This window comes from Sorghum bicolor, chromosome 3 (assembly GCF_000003195.3).
Source record: "Sorghum bicolor cultivar BTx623 chromosome 3, Sorghum_bicolor_NCBIv3, whole genome shotgun sequence".
In the NCBI taxonomy this organism is placed as follows: domain Eukaryota; kingdom Viridiplantae; phylum Streptophyta; class Magnoliopsida; order Poales; family Poaceae; genus Sorghum; species Sorghum bicolor.
In genome coordinates, this window is record NC_012872.2 from 53,732,303 (window position 1) to 53,749,686 (window position 17,384).

Below are 17,384 nucleotides of genomic sequence, written 5' to 3' on the forward strand. Positions count from 1 at the left end.
TTGTAGTGATCAGTGTGTGGAGGAAGAGGAGGCAAGTGCCCAACTTCGCCTACATTACCCTTAGTGCCGCTAAATCCAGGCTCACATCATGGTGGAGCTCGCCCGCCCATACGTCGAGGTGAACCTCGCAACGCCCACACTAGGCTGAACTTGCTTGACCCCATCGGGATTGAGTTCGCTTTTGCACTGGGTGGAGCTCGTGTTGGGGTCAAGGCCGCCTGTCTTCGCTGAAGTGCTCATGGACATGAGAAAGAAGAGAAACACATGAACAAAAGAAATAACGTCGGGGAGAGGATGAGTGTGTCGCTTCATGAAACAAACACTAAGATGAAGTGAAATATCCCACCTCATCTCTATCTCACACCCACCACCAAATACCAGTTGGGAGTACTTCAACATGAAGTTCGCCATGAGCCTCAAACGAACCATAAGATTCATGTCCTAAGCCTCATGAGTGGATCAAAGGTTACTCATCCCATATCCTAGGTCTCATGTGCCATCACTTCTAGCTACTCTTACCAAGCATTTGTTTCATTGAACATTCGGACTCAATGTCGTAGCTAGTGGATAATGATGGGTCGGAAGAAAGCAAAAGTAGTTGCTTGTGGTGTGGAATTAGTGACTCAACATTAAGATGTTACATTTTACTAAGACCACTGTTTCTATATGGCTATATTAAAAAAAGCCCTTACCTGATTTAACAATAGATGTTTACGCTTTAGCGGCCGTGGTGAAAGTCACTAAAAGTGGAGCCTTGCTTTTAGTGAAATGGCGCAATATGCAGATCATAAACGAACGGAGGAGGTACAATCTTTAGGCCTCGTTCGTTTAGGCATAATTCCTCCCGATCAAAGTTAGCACAAATTAGCGTAACAATTCCAGGTTGGAATTGTTCCCAGTGTCATACTTGATAACCGAAACCTGAGTTTTTTTTCCTTTAAATCAAAAAAAGAAAAAGAAAAACCCGGCGATTTGGTCTCGGCTGTTTGCTGCGTTGGACTGATAACGACTTAACAATTGCGGATCCTCACTCAAGCATTGAGAGCGTGCAAGCTTTACTCATGATAACGATGCATAACTAACTGCACGGACGTGTCCCTTCTTAGTTCTTCTCTTTAACTTTAACAAAAACAATTTCCTTTTTATGTACTGTAGTTAATATAAACTGAAATAGCACGGACGAAAAATTTGACATCAGCTAAGCTACTGCTACAGGGTGATTCCTCCAAAAGATGAACAGAGGCCTTGTTTAGTTCCGAAAACTAAAAAGTTTTCGGAACTGTAGCACTTTCGTTTTTATTTGACAAACATTATCCAATCATAGAGTAACTAGGCTTAAAAGATTCATCTCGTGATTTACAGGTAAACTGTGTAATTAGTTTTTATTTTTATCTATATTTAATACTCCATGTATGTGGCGTAAGATTTGATGTGACAGAAAATCTCGAAAAGATTTTGCTTTTTGGGTGAACTAAACAAGCCCAGAGTCCGTAGTAGTACGATCTTTTACGTTTTTGCCACGTCATCCACAGGCAGAACGGCCACAGCCCACAGCCACAGTGCAGTTGGCCGAAGATCCAAAACTCCTGCTGTGTTTGACCCTTCGCCGCTCACGTGGATTTGGAGAAATCGTCATGCGATCGATCACCCATTCACCCCCGACCCCGACCCCGACCCCGACCCGAGATCATTTCAACGGCCCGGCTCTCCCATTCCGGATTGTTCCGCCGCCCCCACACGTCTCGTCTCTCCTCCGTTCCCCTCCGGCCTCTGACCCGTGCAACTGAACCAGCGATGGCGCGCCGCCTCCTCGCCTTCCTGCTCGCGGCGTCGCTGCTGCTCCCGCTGGCCCGCCCGGAGGACTCCTCCACCTCCTCCACCTCCAACTTGTCCCCGGCCGCCAACACCACCGCGTACGACGAGCTCGGCCTCCGGGGGTTCCCGCGGGGCCTGCTCCCGGCCAACGTGCGGGCCTACACGCTCGACGCCGGCTCCGGGGACTTCGCCGTCCACCTCCGCTCCAGCTGCCGCATCGTGCTGCCCGCGGGGAGCTACCTCGCCGCCTTCAGCGACCGCCTCACGGGCCGCCTCGACGACCGCCGCATCTCGGGCCTCGACGGCATCCGCGTCAGGGCCTTCTTCCGCTGGTGGTCCATCACCGGGATCCGCGCCGACGGGGACCAGCTCGTCTTCGAGGTCGGATCCGTCTCCGCCAAGTTCCCCGCCCGGGACTTCAACGCCAGCCTTGAGTGCCCCGACCAGGCCGCGGCCTAAGTCAACGAGGTACGGGTGCTCAATACTTTTTTTTTTTGGGGTTTCTAGCCTCGCTTTTTATTGCCACTGGCTGCTTGCGTCTAGCTTCGTCCATGGAACCTGAGAACCCAGCGTCGATCATATTGCTCCTGTATATTTGTAAACCATCGGAACACGTGTGCACACAGTGTTGCCATTTTCTCACTTTACTAGGGAAAATTGGTAAAAGCTAAGTAAACGCGATACCCAAACTAGCCATATATATCTGGAGAATATGGAACTCGTCGGGCCTTAGGTACGATTCCTTCTTTCTAATGGCAGTTACGAGTAGGATTACAGTGGCAGGGACTGTTGTAGCGATTACAGATCTAAGCTTTGTTCGTAGCATCTATCAGTTATACTAACTTCGCGATATAACTTGCAAGGATTGTTGGATTACTTACCTGTTTAATTGTAGCTCAATGTTTCATCATTTTTTGTTTCAGCACTGTCCTGCTGCTATTTTTATTAGATCCTTACTGCACTTAACCAGTGGCGGATCTAGAGAAATTTGGAGGGGGGTGCGATCATAAATAATGCACCTAGCCACTGATCACATGTTTATTTTTCCATGGCGTGGTGTGTTGACATTTGCCACCGATCACACGTTTTTTAGACCATAATAGGAGTTTGCTAAAAAACCTTTTTTCTTTTGTACAGTGATTCGATACATTAGAATGAATGCCTCATAATATATAAAGGAGATGTGAAGTCACGGTCATGCTTGTAGTTTTTTTTTTCGTGGTCTTTTAGGGATGGTGCTTGTACCAATTTTAGTGCCTCGTCCAAACTAATATATGCATTACTTTTTATTTATTAATTCTACATCATTTTCTAGCTTTATCAGTTTTCCCAAATTAAAGTCACGAAATGGATGTCTTTGGATGGAAAGTGGGCTGAGCAAACAAGCAACCAAAACAAATTTATTTGCTTCATCATTTTCATAAATGTCATTTATCAAACATCGGAGAAAGAAAAAAGTCTAATCCTAGAATCTAGACAAACTAGGAAAAAGGAAAGGACCACAAAATTGAAGACAACTTGGATGCTCATACTAACCGAAATTGGAAGAATAGAGAACTTTGGAAGTTGCTTACTTTAACTTTTGAAGGATGAACATAATAGAGAAGATCACAGCCAGGGCAACGGGGCGAACTATGATGTGCTCTTGGTGCCCTTGACCCTAAGGCTACATGCTTGGCCCGCGCACAACAATGCCCATGGCCGATCGGCCATGGTTGACGACCAGTAGCAGTAGGTCACCATCCACCGGAGTTCACGCTGTCGCCAAGGGGAGGCGATGAGCCGACAGTTTTGTGTGAGTTGAAGTGACAGCCGAGTTGTCGATGATTCCATGCGGACGGGGGCCTGGCTGATATTGGGCTATGTGTTGGGGAGTTGTAGGCTGTTGTGGTCTCTTTCGGTCGACTCAACAGAGTTGTGGGTGCAGACGTTTGAATTCAGGGGGTGCGAATACCGTAGAAACATGCATACTATAGCGTATTTCGTATTTTGGTCTGGGTGCGGCCGCACCCAGCAGCTTCTACATGGATCCGCCCATGCACTTAACAAGGTTGCAGATGTTTTGTGTTGCACAAAACAATTGCTTGCTTTCTCAGTTTTTTCAATAGAAGTTAAGTAGCTTGCTCTCTTAGGTGTCAATCTTTATTATCTTGCATTTCGTTGTTGATAAGCAAGGTGGTAGCTTATGTTACAAGTGCAAAAAGCGCTTAATATCAAATCATCAAACAATATCCCGTTCCTTTTGGAATGCTAAATTTGAAGTTAACTCGAGATCTGATTGCTTCTGAGAAAATTTGCTACCGGCGATTAACAAATTTCAGTTCTATTTCGTGCTTAAAGATGCCTATTGTTATAGTACCTGAGGCAGTAGGACAGGACTTATAACATACAACTTCCCCAATCATTCATGATACAATCCATGAATAACTTGTTATCTGTTAGGTGATAAATTACTGTTGAACTATAAGAAATGGAACTAAACTAACAAATACAAATGTTTACTTAAGTACCTATGCTAGATCCTTTGTCAATGACGAATTGCGCAGTGGAAGTGTGGAATAATAAAGACTATGTGGTACAGCTGTCCAAAGCAAATATATATGCACTGGTACTTCGCTCCTGGAATGGTTGAATCGAACATCACATCCTTGTCTTCAATAGCAGCAGTTCCTTTACCGTCTGTGTTTTAAGCTGTACTACTTCCCTGGTATCAAAACTGAAAATACACTGAAACTGAAATGTAGTGTAAGTCTGCATAAAGCTGATTTTATCTGAACACTCACTGCTAGTGGCAGCACTAGAAAAAACTACAGGATCAAAATGCTCAAATATATGGTCAGTATTTGGTACTGTAAAGTGTAAACATTGCCACGATTTTTTTTATAGTAAGAATTAGACTAAAAAAACAGAAACAGAATAAGGAATATGGGATCAACTGAGGCCACATCTTTTGCATTTATTTCCACTGTTCACTGCAGCTTTTAGATGTCAAGCTTTGAGAAAACCATCTTGGACCCTATTTTCAGTAATGCTATCGAGTATCGACCTATATCATACATTCACAATATAACTGAACATTTCACTCATGCTTTTAATTGTTGATTTTTTTTTTGGAAAAAGAAATTTTCACCACACCACTAACAAACAAGTTAATTCTGTGATGATGGAATTCCAGATACCTCTTGACAAGTCTTCAACCAACACTTTTAGTTATAATAAAGATGAAATTATATCGCTGTCGAGAAATACTCATGATCAAATAATCTGGTATTTCATGGTTGGGCTTTCTATACTCACATGACATAAGCAGGTGCCAGTCAGCAAAGTGAATAGATGATGAGCAAATTCCCTCAATGCCATAACAAAGATAATCTGGTATTTCACAGTTGTGCTTTCTTTTATATTATGAAGAAAAGGGGTATGAGAAACCCCAGACAACAAAGATAACACCTCAACACAGCCTGACACATGGCCATAACAAGTCCACACACACTCACAAACAATCACACCCAGACACACAGTCAGAACACAAGGGACGAACGACCAAGGAGCCAAACAATTAGGCAACCCCATAACTTTGCTTCTTCGAAGACCGAAGATAGGATACCCTGTATATTTGGCAAAGCACCATCAAAGACACACCGATTCTGATGGATCCAAAGCGACCAGGCTCCAAGAACAATTAAGGAATTTAGATCCTGCCTATTCTGACCAGCGGCAATCTTGGCAGATTATTGTTAGATAAGTGGTTGTGTTAGCTCATTGTGTTGTATAAACTGCAGACTAGGTGTCCAACACTCCAACTTGCACACACCTAAAGGCAGTTCCAGTGTAAAAATCAATTAGGGAAACTAACACTCGAAAGGTACAATGTTGAAAGTTTGATTCTCAGGCCTCATGATTTGGTTATTGCTCACACTAGAGCTGCTCTAAGGCTTCTGAAGCTGGCGACCCTTACTCCCATGATGATCATGCTCGCTTGATAGGAAAAATCTGGTCAGCGGATGGTGAGGTTGGCTGTGGGGACAGATGTTTTGAGGAAGACACTGCTGTATCAACAGCCTTTGCAGACATGTTTTGATTCCATGTTCTAGGAGTAAATCTTCTGAACCCCAGTCCAGCATATTGTTCTTGCAGTTCGACAATGGTGAGAGGGCTTTGGCTAGTGATCCTTAAGTTTCCCAAGTATTTGTCCCTGCCAATCTGCCTTCCTAAGATCCATGTCTTTTTGCCTCACGCAGATGTAATAGCTGAGGCTTAGCACAGTAGCAAAAGGAAAAATCAGGCCTGACAGACAGAAGTGGGTGCATGCGGAAACACCATCTTGTGGTATAATAGTGTGAATGCAAGAGTATAACACTGTACATAATAGTATCACAAAAAAAAAACACTGTACATAATAGCTAGTTGCTTGAGAACATTCTTGGAGCCAGTAAAAAAACAGTGATAACAGTTGCACCGACAGGAATTGTGGTACTTGAGGTGAGATCTTGGACAAAGATTCAGTCCTGTGTTCAGGTTGGAAGTTAAGCAACCAGAGTTTGTTTTTTATCTCTAATAGTGAGCACAACTACCATTTATTAGTTATTACTCAAGTAACGCTATGATATCAACCATTTCTTACAATGCTCTGATAAAGTATTTCATATAGCTTGTGCAATTTAACTGAGAAATATAACTTGTGCTTTCAAGATGTTGATCCTTTTTTCTAAGGAAAATGTTATGTCACCACTCATCCTACCATTGACAAAATTGTTAGAAATGCTATGATGATGAAGGCCCATATTTCCTCTTGAACCGATTTGAACCCATACTACTAGTACTAATATAGAGATTAGTTCATTACACTGACAAATATACTCGTGATCAAATGGGTCTATTACTTGCTTTCTAGTCTTGCAAGTTGCAACAAGGTGATGCTGGCTATCGAACACCAAATATCCAAGTGGTGACTTTCCTGTGTAGTGAAATACTATACTATTTCATGACTCAACTTTGTTTTTAGAAGATAAAGATACAACAATCATGTGTACTGTGTACAACATTTCTAGATTTTGGGCCTGAATTCCACCAGGGCTGGACTCACCACCCGAGGACCCCGGGTAGCTGCCTGGGCTCCTTGACGAACACAGTGGAACACAATGAAGTTTTTATGTTATCTGAAGGATTGAAAATATACTTTTTTTTTCTATAGCACATACTCATCATACTTAGGTTTGCCTGGGCTCTAAAGCTTTCTTGGGTCCGCTACTGAGTGCAACTAATCTGGATATGCAATGATCTTGAGTTTGTGTGCTAGCTTTTACTAAGGGAGTGCATTGAGAGTGGCTTCATTTGATCTTTTTTTTGTCCCTTTTAAGAGTTATAAGGGTACTCACCCAATCTCTTTGCATTATAAGTTTAGAAAGAACCAAGTTTTTTTTTTCTTTTGGCATGTAACAGAAACAATAAAGCAAAGCAAGCTGGCTGGACTATTAAAGAAAGGTAGCAGATTATTCGGCCACGTCTTCATTCGATACCCTGGGGCAAAGCAGGTGTGATGGCTTTGCGGGCTTCTGAACACCTGCCCAAGACATATTTTTGCATTCAGCTATTGGGACCCTGAATGGTCATCGCCATGGCTCCATAAGCTTCTCAACTTTGAGCAGTGAAATTATTAGCTTCCACACCTGATGCATGACTCTCCACTGTAACTTCTGAAAGCACATAGAATTTCTGTTTCCAGATCTGCAGTAGGGAATCAGAACTTTATTCTTAGCCATAAGAGTATAGAATATCAATTCTGTTGCATTGCTTTGTACATCACTTAAATTATATGTGTATGTATAGTTTTTTAGCTCTATGGGTTGAGGTCTTTTAAGCAGGCATGATGTGCTGTCCAGATTGATGCTTAGCTTGCTCAAGTTTTCTTTTATCTTTTGTTCAAGACAGCATGCAGCACTAACATAGAGTCAATAGAACACCAGTACACCACCATTTTCATATTAGAAAGAAGACATTTCACACTATTTATTACTCTATATCACAATTTTAAACTGCATGAACGATGCGTTTTTCATTTGATATAAGTGAAAATTGAAGATCAACCTCACCAGTGATGCTCCATACTTCTTGCCTAAAAATCAGGCTGGACGTGGTGAGTTGGAAGTGACCAGTGGGTGTATGTGGAAACATCTGGTGGTGTGCGACAGATCAGATGCATGTAATATGTTATAGCTTGTTGATTGAAAACATGCTCAAATTCATGGACTTTCAAAACAAACAGTTGCTCGACATAGTGCTGGGACGAATTTTGGTACTTGAGATGTGGACATCTAGACTAAAAATCAGTCTGGCATCCAGATTTTAAGTTAACCCAACTGTCAATCACTTGATATGGCCTCTAATAGCTATTAGTACTTGATACAAGAACAATTCCGCCCATGATCTTTTAAATACCTTTTCTTACAATGGTTAATCTGGTGACGGTGTCCATTTGTTTTGCAGGTATCCTGTCTGCATGTTCCATGCTAGTATGTGACATCCTAAAAGGGCAGCTGGACGCCAAGCACATCAGCGTATTTAATTTCAACTGTCTTTATTGTAATGTATTGTATAAATTTAGGACAGACTGGATCGATAAAGGCGCCTTTACAGGCCAAAAATCCGGGATGACGATAGTGGTTCTTTGCATTTCATTAGGAATGCCCTACGTCATGGTTTGAAAAGCTGTTCTTGTATCTATCGTCCTTATTAAGAACAGCCGTATAAGACTACTTGGTATATATAAGAAGAAAATTGAGGTGCAAGAGCAAGACCCCTAGGTGCTGAATACAAATGCCTTTGTGAAATAGTATAATTATCTTTGTTATTGCAGAAGCTTGTGTGCTATTGCTGAACCAAATTGTGTGTTGTTGCTGAACCTTGTGTGATATTCAGCCCTCGGCAGTCTCTGAGCTGTCGAGGCATCTTTTTCTTTTTTTTTTTAGAGTTAAGCTACGAAGATCCCCGATCCATATACAATACTGGTTGAAGCTTTAACAGCTCACGGTCACGGGGAGCATGCATGACTGGTCCAACAAAGCCATGCAAGTGCAGCTCCTCACCAGGTAAACAAGTGATACAAACTACTACTCACCAGGTAAACAAGTGATACAAACAGAATTCACTACTCCAACTGAGACATTGTGTGCAGCTGGCAGTCTGTGCTGCACGCAGCGTCATGCCGCCTGGTGGGCTCGATGCAGCGAACCACCAGCAGCAGCAGCAGCACAATATACTATGTTGACAGGTGAGCGTCCTTGTCGACGGGGATTCGATCCGTATTTTCGAGCGAGCCCGGGCCCTGTCGCTGCGGCGGGGGGTTCCCTGCAGCTGCAGGAGAGGTCGCGTCGCGCGCCCATGCCGCGCACCGATGTGGTGGTGGTGTGTGTGCGGTGGCCAGCCGGCAGAGGAAATGCAGCCATGGAATGTAACGCAGCGCCGGCCGGCCGACGGGGCGACGGCGACCGTGCGTGCGTGCGCAGATGCAGAGCATGAGCCATCTCGATCTCTGCTTGGTTTTGGGCTCTTGTTGGCTAGCGAGCGAGCGTGATCGCTGCGGGCTGCGGCGGCCAGCACAGGGCGAACACAGTCCACGCACGCATGGGTGGGTACGTGGGGGGCGCGTGGAGATAGATAGAGGCAGAGGGTCCATGATGGTCGTGTGCCCAGCCTGCGCCTCGCTTTGCCCAATCTGGGTCGTACGTCAATACTAAGGCCTTGTTTAGTTCACCAACTAAGTATCGTTAGATTTTTTTCTTAATTATATTTTCATAGTATACTCACTTTACGTTACAATTCTTAGGCCTTGTTTAGTTCACTCCCAAAATCAAAAAGTTTTCGGCACATGCATGAATCATTAAATATAGATGAAAATAAAAACTAATTGCACAGTTTAATTGTAAATCACGAGACGAATCTTTTGATCCTAGTTAGTTTATGATTGGACAATATTTGCCACAAACAAACGAAAATACTACAGTAGCGAAATCCAAAATCTTTTCGCATCTAAACAAGGCCTAAAAGTAGCACAATACTAGACGTACGAATCGGCAGCTCTGCCGAGTGGCACACATGCCGTGGTTCACTTGACCATGACCCAACCAGCTTCCTTGTCGCTTTGCACTTGCACAGCCTGAGCGAGAAATGCCATGTGTGGATGGATCACCATAAAGAGTTCTGGGTTATATATACGCTACTGACCTTTAGTCACTTGTCCAAAATAAACAATAATCTCGGACCAATCAGCGTCCGAGACAAAAACATATTTAGTTCCGGTTGGTGAGACCAACCGGGACTAAAAGTCCCCTACCCAACGGCTATGTTGTCAGAGATCGGCAGAAGGAACCTTTAGTCCCGGTTGGTGTTACCAACTGGAATTAAAAGCTGTTGTCCCGGTCCGTCTCACCGGCCGGGACTAATGTTAGACTTTAGACCCGGTTTTTAAATGGAACCGGGACTAAATGTCCTTTCCCATATTTAAACTCTTCTTATTCCCCTGGCTGAGCCATCGATCTTCACTCTTTTGCTGTGTTCTTTATTTGGAGTTGCTTGTTCTTGCTCTCATCTCCGGCTATTAATTCATTTCATCATTTCTACGCCGTCATCGACTTGTTAAGAGGTCACTAGCTTCATCTTCTCAACATTTAGCAGCGGCATATGTCATTTCCTAGTGTTATGTATGTTGTTTTTTATTTTATGGTTTTTTAAGAGGTACTAGCTTCATCGTCTTCTCAACATTTATGGTTTTTTATTTTATGTCATTGTTTAGAGAAATTAGAAATAGAGAATTTTAGGTTTTTTGTTACTTTAATTTCTCTATTAAAAATTAGAAACTTATAATACTTTAATTTGCAATTTATGACAAGGTTAATTAGTTAATTATAACTAGTATGCATACCACATTTCATGATTAGTTAGAAAAATAGAGAAATTTTGTGCTTTTTTAATTTTGCTTGTTTAGAAAAATTAGAAATAGAGAATTTTAGGTTTTTTGTTACTTTAATTTCTCCATTAAAAATTAGAAACTTATATTTCTTTAATTTTTAATTTATGACATGGTTAATTAGTTAATTATAACTAGTATGCATGCCACATTTCATGATTAGTTAGAAAATAGAGAACTTTTATGTCTTTTTAATTTTGTTGGTTTAGAAAAATTAGAAATAGAGAATTTTAGGTTATTTGTTACTTTAATTTCTGTATAAAAAATTAGAAACTTATAATACTTTACGTTGCAATGCAGACAATGACACGTCAATGGATGTACAATGCCGATAGCCGCTCCAAAGAATTCATTGATGGTGTGCATTATTTCTTAAGAGTGGCCGAGAAAAACAAGCGAGATGGATTCATATGTTGCCCATGTGCCTTGTGTTAGAATTTGAAGGAATATTCTAGCTCTAGAAATATTCACTCACATTTGTTGAAGTCGGGTTTTATGCCAAACTATATTTGTTGGACCAAGCATGGAGAAAACAGAATAATGATGGAAGAAGGTGAAGAAGATCAGTTGGAGTCTGACGACATTATTGCTCAATACGGTGACTTCGGTGATACAGCAATGGGAGAAGCTGAAGATGAGGCAGGTGTAGAAGGCGCACCTATTGAAGATGATGCTCTTGGTGATGTCATTCGTGATGCACAGAAAGATTGCAAAAGTGAAAAAGAGCAGACAAAGTTTGACCACATGTTAGAAGATCACAAGAAATTACTTTACCCATTTACCCAGGATGGGCAAAAAAATTGGGTACAACACTGGAGTTGTTAAAATAGAAGGCACAGAATATCAAGCTTATCTTCTTTTTTTTTCTCTCTCTCTCTTCACATACTTCCTCAGATTTATTCTAAATTATAAGATATTTTTGTTTTTTTTAATATATAACTTTATCTCTCTCTCTCTCTCTCTCTATATATATATATATATATATATATATATATATATATATATATATATATATATATATATATATATATATATATATATATATATATATATATAGTAACGCTATTCTACACCCTAGGTGTAGAATATTATTCTACCACCGCAAGTCAAAACTGAGTAAAAAAGTACTGAGCAGTACTGGAGTGTGTTCAGTATCAACTTGTCCAACACTCAAGACCATGAAATACTGAACAATACTGAAACACGAATATTGAACGATACTGAATTTTGTTTAGTATAACAGTTCGGTGTAGAATAGTATCCTCAGATCTATTCTAAATTATAAGATATTTTTGTTTTTTTAGATATATAACTTTAACTATATATATATATTATATCTAAATGTATATAGTAAAATTTTCGTTAGAAAAGCTAAACTATTAATTTGAAACAGAGAAAATATATATGATTTTTTTTATGAATCTTGACTATATGGTCCCATATGTATTATTGGGCTTTGCTCTTGCTGTGGCTACCGGATGTGTCAGCGGTCCGGTCAGCCCCACGTGAGACCGGGCCTTCTATATGCTAGCTAGCAGTAGCAGATAGGGATTGCGACTGCAGTGGCACAAAACTAATCAAAGTTTCCTACAGTTGATACAACTTAATCATATGAGTCACGAGGCAGCGACAGATCGACAGGCAGACGGTACGTTGCAGTGAGATAGCAAGCCAACAAGGCCGGCCCCGTTTTGATCCGCGAAAAGTTGAGCTTTGGAAGCATCTGCAAGAGACCGATCGGAACAGGCTGTCCACATGTGAAAGAGGACCGGTCGCAAGTTCTGACCAATCTCTCTGCTTTGTGAAAAATCTCTCTTTGTGACTTGTTCTTTGTGTGGCTAGCTATACTTTTGGGCATTATTGGGTACGTGGTTCCATCCATCGGTGACCTTCTCGGCTCCGGCTATATATTTGATTAGACCGTTTGCGTGAGCAACGCCAATAGCTAAGATATACTATGTGCCACAAAGTCGTTGATGCATATCTTGTTTAGAGACCATGAATCATGACGAAGGTGGTGCTCACATGTTAATTAGGCCATGTTTAAATTGGAGACGAAAAATTTTTTTAGTGTCACATTGAATGTGTCGGAAGGATGTCAGGAGAGGTTTTTAGAAACTAATAAAAAAATAAATTACATAGCTCGTTTGGAAACTGCAAGACAAATCTATTAAGCATAATTAATCTGTTATTAGCACATGTGGGTTACTGTAGCACTTAAGGCTAATGTAGCACCCGGTTTTAAGAACAAAACCAGATACACACCATATGTGAGCCCAGGAAGTCAAATCTCACATATAGCCACAAATAGGGGTAATATCAATAGACAATACTTATATATAACGAACTTAGTATAAAAGATATAACCTTATATAGCAAACAGCGGAAAGACACTCCGATCTTCAGGCGAAAGCTCCAAATCCACAGGGACAACTGACTGGTTGAGCACAAGCCTAAACTCTTCTCCAAACTTGCAAACTGGTACCCATCCGGGATTTTTATCCAAACAAAATGTAAAGGCAAGCGTAAGTACATCTCGTACTCAGCAAGAATAACATAGGGTTCATGAGGCTCAAAGGTTAGACACTGGTTGAACTGCATGTAGCTTTTAGTTGTCATAATTTTAACATTTGAGTAGCATCAAGTTGTCAAATCCCAAAGTAAACTCATGATCAGGTAAAATGAATGAAGAATAGCATAAACAACATATTAACAATAATAACATTAATGTTTTGCCATTAGTGATCATTTATTCTGTATTGGTCCAAGGCCGCTCGTGACCGTGAGCACGGCTGATATATCAGTTTTACACTCTGCAGAGGTTGTACACTTTCACTGTGAGTCGTGATTTACCCTTTCGCCCGAGGCCCGTCGACCTCTTAGCCCACTACCAAGGAAGACTGGCAGGGTTCACTATGAAGCCTTTCAAAGGTTCGTCTAACAAGTTAGGGCCGCTAGGCTTCGTTAGTCAGTCCGTGTGACTCACCTGCAGGAATCCACGGTCTGCTATCCCCCACTTGCGCCACAAGGGTAACCACTAACAAGCTAGAAAAGGTCCTCATACTGAGCTAAAGCCAGAGCCATGTAGCCCTCACAGTTGTACTGTATGTCCCGGATGGTCAGATACAGATAAGTCCTTATGGAGAGAACTAGAGCACCAAAAGATAGCCCAATGCTCCAGCCCTCTTTTCCAAAGTTGCTAAAAAGTCATCTTTTAATGTTTATTGCATATTCCATTAATCAAATTACAAGATCATGGTTTAGTAGAGCACTAGCATAAGCTACCCAATGCATAACCATAGGTGACAAGGTATAAGATCAATACTAGGAAATCCTTATCAAGGAGACACATGCAATATGAATTGTGTGATTAAAGTTATTAGGAAACAAGGATGATCCCATGCTATACTTGCCTTGAAACTCAGATCCTTGGTTTAGTTCCAAACCTTCCACAAACTGCTTCTTGATCACCACGTAAACGCTCACCGACTAAACTTAGTCATCACATCAACATCATTCATCCAGAGGCAATCATACAAAGCAAACAAACCTATAATTAGAACAATACACCAACCGTAGAAAATAAAGATGAAAAGTTTATAAAACAAATCTACATCGCTCTACGATCACACAAACGTAAAGATCACGAAAATCGGAGCTATAACGAAGAAGTTATGATTTTCCTAACATTTCCTTTAATAAAATAATAGATTAAAACTAAGTTCAGATTTAAAAGGTTGGAAGCATGTATAACAGAGCTACTAGTCTATAGATTACACAAAAACGAATCTAACGAAATTTGAACGGATCAAAACGAAGTTAAAACGAAGAATATATGAATTTTCTAAGATTTTCTTTAGAAAAACAATTAATTCATTTGGGTCACAGAATTAAAAAGTTTCAACTGAGAAAATAGTGTTACTAACACGTAGATCTTTTGAATACAAAACCAACGCAATTTGAACGAGTCAAAACGGAATTAAGATGAATATTTTATGAGTAAAACAAATCCAGTGGCAAACTTGTAATTTCCTGAAAACGTATTTTGAATAAACCAGCACGGAGTACGTTTTTAAACTGTGAAAACGTATTCTGAATCAGAGCAGAAGGGAATACGCTTTCGGAGTTAGGAAGCGTATTCTGGAAATCCGTAAAGGACTGCAGGTTAAGACTTTAAAAAGCACGGGGTTTCTTTTGCAAAAAGCGCGGCCGAAGGGGTATGCTTTGTTTTAGATCGTTGGATCGCAATTGGACGGTTGAGATTAGATCGGGGGGAGGGGGTCACCGGCGCACAGGAAAACGACGGTGGCGCCATGGCCGGACTCGGTCGGGGTCGGCCAAGCGAGCGTTCTAGGGCACTAGGGAAAGAGCTGATGGCACCGGGACGTAGCGAAGCTCGAGGAGAACTCACCTAGGGCCAAACCGATGTCCGAGGGAGATTGGGGCGCACTCGCGACGAAGGATGGCGGACGGCGAGCTCCTGCACAGTTCGGCGAAGGTTAGGCACCCGTTGGAAGCAAAGGATCGCGAACGAAACGACTCGGCGACTTCGCAAGAGCGAGGAGAAGGTCGGCAAGTCGCTCACGGCGGCAAACACGCGAAGCAGCAGCGGATTGGCTTCGACCCGGATCTCGTCGGCGGTTTTCGGCGAGAACAAGGCGACGGGCGGCTCTGGGATTTGGTAGGGGACTTGGCGAGGGTCGGGGTGAGTATTTAAAGGGGCAAACGTGCAGAGCAAGGAGTTCGGGAGGGAGATTACGCGTAGCCGGTGCGATCTCACGGCGGAGTCCGGCTCCGTCACGAGGTAGGAGAAAGGCCTGACCAGTGGACCCCACCTGTCGGTGACTCAGGGCGCGGGACCGCTCTGTCAGTGGAAGAAGGGAGGAGGGCGCTGGCGCTCAGCTGCTGGGCCGGATGCTGGTGCTTGGGCCGAAACCGAGAAGAAAGGGGGAAGGGGAGAAGCAGGCCGCGGGGGGGGGAAGAGAAATGGGCCGAGCCCGAGACAGGGAGGGAGAGAGGAAATTCTTTTCCATTTTCTAAATAATGTTTCCCTTTTTCTTTTAAAACAAAACACATTTCAAAACCAAATTTGAATTCCTTTTAAACTTTAGTCAAAACCACTCATCACAATAAACCCAATGCAACGGCATGCATGCTCAAACAAGTTGCTAACCCTATAGTAAATTTTAATTTAAAGAAAAATATTATTTTTCCTATATTTCATGGGCACAAAAATACACAAGTTAACAATTTATCCTATTTTGGAAAATTGCAAATTTTGGGGTGTTACAGCTAATCATGGACTAATTAGGCTTAAAAGATTCATCTTATGATTTTCAACCAAACTGTGTAATTAGTTTATTTTTTATCTACATTTAATGTTCCATGCATTTGTCCAAAGATTCGATAGGATGGATAAAAATTTTTTTAGTAGGGAACTAAACAGGGCCTTACTATAATAAAATAAAATGGAGAGCAGTTTTCAACATCACGATATGAGGGATGAGCTAGAGAAGGAACATGTCCCTTGCCACTTCGGCCCTGTTTAGCACAGCTCAACTTCACTAGTGAATCTGTTTTTTTTAAAATAGTTTCATGAGCAACTACCTAAATGAAGCTAAGCTACTTTGAAAAAAGTGTTTGATAAAAAATAGCTTCATGAGCAACTTCCTAAATGAATCCGAGATGGACTTCAAATTAAGTTGGACTGACCTCGGCCATGACTTGGATGCCCATGCTGGTCCTCTTCATCTGTATGACTTGTTTCCAAAGGAGTAATGCCCTCATCACAAAAGAATCTAGGCCTTGTTTAGTTCACTCTGAAAACCAAAAAGTTTTCAAGATTCCCTGTCACATCGAATCTTGTGGCACATGCATGAAACATTAAATATAGACGAAAATAAAGACTAATTACACAGTTTAGCTGTAAATCACGAGACAAATCTTTTGATCCTAGTTAGTCCATGATTGGATAATATTTATCACAAACAAACGAAAGTGCTACAGTAACGAAAATTTTTCACTTTTCGAAACTAAACAAGGCTCTACTTGGGCACCTAAAAGTAAGAGGCCCTTAGGTTATTATTCTTGAGGAATCACTCCAGGCCCTTACTTTTTCTATTATAGTTTTCTCTCTCCCCCTCTCATGTGTGCTCCCATATGGATGCCCTCTCTTTTCCCACATGTGCACTATCCCCATATCTCGCCCTCATATAATCTGGTCGTCTGACCATTGTTGCCAGTCAAAGTAGATCCCTCTCTAGTTCCTCCCCCACTTTTCTTGGAGGATTAAGGATTGGAGGCTAGGAAGAAGCCTAGGTCTGCCTGTTGTCCTCAGGTTCGGCCATTGGGGCTCTGCTCTTGCCAACTTACATGTCATCCCTAATAGCTGTCATTTCTTGTCAATCCTCTTGGGCATGTCCCATGCAACTCCGCTCTCCCCAACCACTATAGTACTCTTCCTGACTACCCTCCTGCAGAGTGTGCCCTCCCTGTCTGTCTTTCCTAGCTAGCTAGTCGTGCCCTAGAGCTATCTCTGCCCTCCTAGACACACCTCGCTTGGTTGCATTGCCTTATATTCTTGCTCAATCACCCGTGGGGTATG

General features: G+C 41.9%; 1 protein-coding gene across 2 annotated transcripts; it reads left to right on the forward strand.

The window, feature by feature from the left end:
* On the forward strand, positions 1,650-8,693 carry LOC8082187. 2 transcript variants are annotated; one of them, XM_021457193.1, is made up of 2 exons: positions 1,650-2,283; positions 7,258-7,657. In XM_021457193.1, exon 1 carries the CDS (start codon positions 1,795-1,797, stop codon positions 2,272-2,274), a length of 480 nt encoding a protein of 159 aa, XP_021312868.1. In that variant the 5' UTR covers positions 1,650-1,794; the 3' UTR covers positions 2,275-2,283; positions 7,258-7,657. The 2 variants fall into 2 exon arrangements, with proteins under 2 accessions (XP_021312868.1, XP_002455885.1); XM_002455840.2 differs by lacking the exon at positions 7,258-7,657 and adding an exon at positions 8,302-8,693 and having other exon boundaries at positions 1,655-2,283.

Coding starts and splice junctions, on each gene's coding strand:
- LOC8082187 (XM_021457193.1), top strand. CDS start 1,795: ATGGCGCGCCGCCTCCTCGCCTTCCTGCTCGCGGCGTCGCTGCTGCTC.